We start from the raw sequence: 4,630 nt of genomic DNA, 5'->3' as shown, positions 1-4,630 counted from the left end.
CCTTTTTGAACCGAAGTACACAGACAAAGAACTAACCGCGTGTGACTTTTCCAATGTGATTACGTAATGCATGAAGTCGCGGACGCGCATCACAGAGCTAGTGCAAAACAAGCATTTGCGTTTAAAAAGTATTTTTATTTTTTTTTAGAAAATGATCGATTGTTTCACTAGACAAGACACTTATTCCTCGGCTTGGATCGTGTAGAGCTCTTTGAAGCTGTATTACAACTGTAATTTGGACCTTCAACCCATTGGCTGCCATTGAAGTCCACTAGACGAAAAAAAATGCTGAAACAACTTTTTCCTCAAAAACCTTCATTTCTTTTCAACTGAAGAAAGAAGGACATGAGCATCTTGGATGACATGGGGGTAAGTAAATTATCAGAAAATGTTTATTCTGGAAGAGAACTAATCCTTTAAAGTTTGTGCAAGTTAAATCAAGTACTTCACAAGCATTCATTAATATCATCAATTATACTGGTTTAACAGCATGATGACAATTCAATTGCATATTACAGTTTTTCTCGATTGCTAAAATACTAAAACCCTTTGGCTGAACAAAGTTCTCAGTTGCCTAAACTCATTTAGCTAATTGTGCAGTCTGTTGTCAATACCTTACACCATTTCACATGGTAAAACACAATTTGCAGATCTCACTTAGACTTTTCAGCAAAACTCTAAACACATTCTCATTCTCAAAACACATTCTGCACTCTAATGCACATGTCATCCATACTGGTAAACACAAGTGGCAACAATCAAATACAAATAGAGAACACATGTCATTGATAGAACACAACCACTCAAAATGTATTTAACCTGTTTCAAATGATGTGACACAACCAATATAAGCCAGTTCAGAGAGCAAACAGGTTGTTGAAGGTGGGAAGGAGAAAGTCTGAGAATGGATAGAAGAAACAATGTGAGAGGATGAGGATGAGTGCGTATGCGAGGTGGGCGACGAGGAGGAAGAGGAGGAGGAGGGCAAGAAAGAGGAAGAGGAGGAGGAAGAGGAGGAGGAGGGCAAGAAAGAGGAAGAGGAGGAGGAGGGTGAGGAAGAGGAGGAGGAGGGCAAGAAAGAGGAAGAGGAGGAGGAGGGTGAGGAAGAGGAGGAGGAGGGCAAGAAAGAGGAAGAGGAGGAGGAGGGTGAGGAAGAGGAGGAGGAGGGCAAGAAAGAGGAAGAGGAGGAGGTGGAGGAGGAAGAGGAGGAGGAGGGCAAGAAAGAGGAAGAGGAGGAGGAGGGTGAGGAAGAGGAGGAGGAGGGCAAGAAAGAGGAAGAGGAGGAGGTGGAGGAGGAAGAGGAGGAGGAGGGCAAGAAAGAGGAAGAGGAGGAGGAGGGTGAGGAAGAGGAGGAGGAGGGCAAGAAAGAGGAAGAGGAGGACGAAGAGGAAGAGGAAGACAAAGAGTGGAAATATCTGATGAAATTCGAGCAACAGTCATAGACCATGTTCTTGTCCATGGACTGACAATGAGGGAAGCAGGACTTAAGAGTGCAACCCAATTTGAGCCGATTTTCTGTGTCCACCATAGTAAGGACATTCAGAGAAGAGAACAGGTACAGTATACTACTGTATTTTTGTAATAGCAAATTTACTGTACTACACTATATGCAGCTGTTTCAATAGACATTTGTAAAGTTCATCACTGTATGTATAGTACTGCATGAATATTTTTTGTAACTGCACATCTACTTTTTTTAGAATTGCAAGGCTGCCACATGCAGGTGGAAGGACAGCTATATTCACTCGGGAGCAAGAGGCCGTTATAGTGGGCATGGTCCTTCAAGATAATATAATACGACTCCGAGAAATCCAACACATTCTCATTCTCAAAACACATTCTGCACTCTAATGCACATGTCATCCATACTGGTAAACACAAGTGGCAACAATCAAATACAAATAGAGAACACATGTCATTGATAGAACACAACCACTCAAAATTGATTTAACCTGTTTCAAATGATGTGACACAACCAATATAAGCCAGTTCAGAGAGCAAACAGGTTGTTGAAGGTGGGAAGGAGAAAGTCTGAGAATGGATAGAAGAAACAATGTGAGAGGACGAGGACGAGTGCGTATGCGAGGTGGGCGACGAGGAGGAAGAGGAGGAGGAGGGCAAGAAAGAGGAAGAGGAGGAGGAGGAGGAGGAAGAGGAGGAGGAGGGCAAGAAAGAGGAAGAGGAGGGCAAGAAAGAGGAAGAGGAGGACGAAGAGGAAGAGGAAGACAAAGAGTGGAAATATCTGATGAAATTCGAGCAACAGTCATAGACCATGTTCTTGTCCATGGACTGACAATGAGGGACAATATTGCTTGTGATGTCGACGAAGTGCTCTGGCCTGACCCAGCCCAAAGACAAGAAGAAGCACATTGATCACATGTTTACTCCTTTGATTTGTGTCCCTTTTAGTATTGTATACTGTAGTACAGTGCATTGTAGGCTGTATACTTCTACAATGAACAAATTGTATGGCCCTGAACATTGTGCTTTCCATTTGTTAACAGTACTGACTGCTCAATAGATTTTGACTGGTTGCAGGTTCATATCAACAAAGAACAAGAATTACAGTATCACAGAGACAAAGGACAAGTTTGTGAGATGCAGGGTACAGTAGGCCCTACTGTAAAAATAGGGGTACAAGGAGGAGGAAGAACAAAAAAAATTGCAAAGAGCAAAGCAGAGTAGTAATTTCTGATCAATTTTGAGCTACTATGATAGAACATGTTTTCGTTCATCAAAAGACAATGACGGAAAAATATGAAATTTGTTTTGAGATTAAAAATTTACTTCTCCCTGAGAACTATGTTTTGAACAGTGTTTTCTATTTTTTGTTGTATTGTTTACTGACTGCTTGATAGTGTATATCATTTTGATCACTTTGTTTATGATTTGAGAGCAGTGTTTGATTTTGAACACAGGTAAAACTGTTTTGAGGCGAAAGTTTCATTTTGCAAGAGGAGTCAGAGGTTTTTTAAATAGTGCTTGAAGATGAGGTTTTGTGTTTAATGTTTTCAGAAAATGGAGCAAGGTTTCAGAAATTGTGTTTTAGCAATCGAGAAAAACTGTAATACACACCACAATAAACTCAATAGGATACATATTCAGCAAGAATGACAATGGCTTTCATTCTCAATAAAATATCAAAATTTTATGTTGATCAGCAGTAAAAACAATATCAATTCTGGCTCTAATGTTTCCCCACAGAGTGGTTTAGGATGCTATCAAATGCATAATGGTTTCATTAATTCTAGCTCAAAGTGGACTATCTATTCTCCATTAAAGGGGTCATATGATGCGATTTCAAGTTTTACTCTGTTCCCCTTTCGGGCTCTGTCTTTACATTTATTTTGAAAGATGAAGCTCGCGATTATGGTAAGGGGCGTTACATTTCCGACGAGTGCTTGCGGTGTTCGGCCAGTCACAATGCACTGGGTCAGCTGGCCAATCAGAGCAGACTGCGCTTGTCGGAAGGAGGGACTTTGTAGAAAACGAAGCGTTTGAGAGAGGCGGGGCATAGAGGACCGTACAGTATGTACAGTATTTGAAAAATAATGTGTTTTTTGAACATGAAAGCATGTCAACATATTCTGTTACACCAAATACACCAAATAATGATCTTTAAAAAAGCATCAGATGACCCCTTTAAGCCTACAATTTCAACAAATTTCAACAACAATATTCTCCAAATTTCCTACAATCTGAGTGCATAGAGTTTGACCTAAAACTGTAACTTACACAAAGAGGACAATGCCCGTGTTAGCCATTGCATATGCTAAACCCAGAATTCCACTTCCCATGATGGCGTTTCCCAAGTTGAAGACAGACATCCCAAAAGAAGTCTTTCCCTCAAACTAAAAAGAAAAACAGAGTTCACACATTCACATTTGAAAAATATTATGATTCTGACACTGTCACAAACTGACATACATGAAATCTTACCAAAAGCTCAACTTACATCCGTGAAGTGAGGGGTTTTCTTGTCATCTGCGTTGGACAGGAACTCTGAGCTTTCTGCCAGATTTGCCTCTGCATTACCTGGAGTTCTGTCAGTACTAAAGACACACATAACACCCATGAGGGATTGACTGGCAGTGCATCACAGATAACTTACTAAAGGGTTAATGCCACCAAAACACTGATTTACAGTGGGTGCTTTGCTTTATTTACAGGTGCATGATGTGCAGCTGCAGAGAAGTACTGTTTTGTTTGCTAATGATTCTGCTCTCTGCATGACATACCTGGCATTTTCAGTGCTATTTGGAACAAGTTCCCTACAGAGCAGTGTTGGAGCCGAATCCACGAAAGCACAAGAGACAGGGAAATCATGATGAACACACCCATAGATAAAAACACTACTGAAGGCATGTGGCACCAATCAGGAGAAAGTGATGTCTAGTTGAGAAACATTTCATTTGCTTTTGTGAAGGCGAGTGGTACTTCTACATGCAGGGTGATTTTGTTTTGCATATAAAAGAACGTATAGGTGTTTCTTCAACTATGGGCACTTTTAAGTCTTGCAAAGAAAAAATAATTAAACCTTAAAAGACAATTTTTGCTTTTTTTGCTCAATAATATATATATATATATATATATATATATATATATATATATATACAATATATTTTACTCT

General features: G+C 40.0%; 1 protein-coding gene across 1 annotated transcript in view; it reads right to left on the bottom strand.

The window, feature by feature from the left end:
• Positions 1-3,731: 3,731 nt before the first annotated feature.
• The window catches only part of slc38a3a (solute carrier family 38 member 3a), an 18,695-nt gene continuing 17,796 nt past the window's right edge, over positions 3,732-4,630 (bottom strand). The window contains exons 3-5 of the mRNA XM_016472406.1: positions 4,239-4,271; positions 3,956-4,052; positions 3,732-3,851 (exon numbers count right to left, since the gene is read on the bottom strand). Coding sequence (XP_016327892.1) covers positions 3,732-3,851; positions 3,956-4,052; positions 4,239-4,271 — 250 coding nt within the window. The remainder of the gene's footprint in view (positions 3,852-3,955; positions 4,053-4,238; positions 4,272-4,630) is intronic.

The sequence above is a fragment of the Sinocyclocheilus anshuiensis genome, unplaced genomic scaffold (genome assembly GCF_001515605.1).
Source record: "Sinocyclocheilus anshuiensis isolate Anshui unplaced genomic scaffold, SAMN03320099.WGS_v1.1 scaffold660, whole genome shotgun sequence".
Lineage (NCBI taxonomy): Eukaryota > Metazoa > Chordata > Actinopteri > Cypriniformes > Cyprinidae > Sinocyclocheilus > Sinocyclocheilus anshuiensis.
The sequence above is the reverse complement of the archived record's forward strand: the minus strand, read 5'-3'. Positions and strand labels throughout refer to the sequence as shown.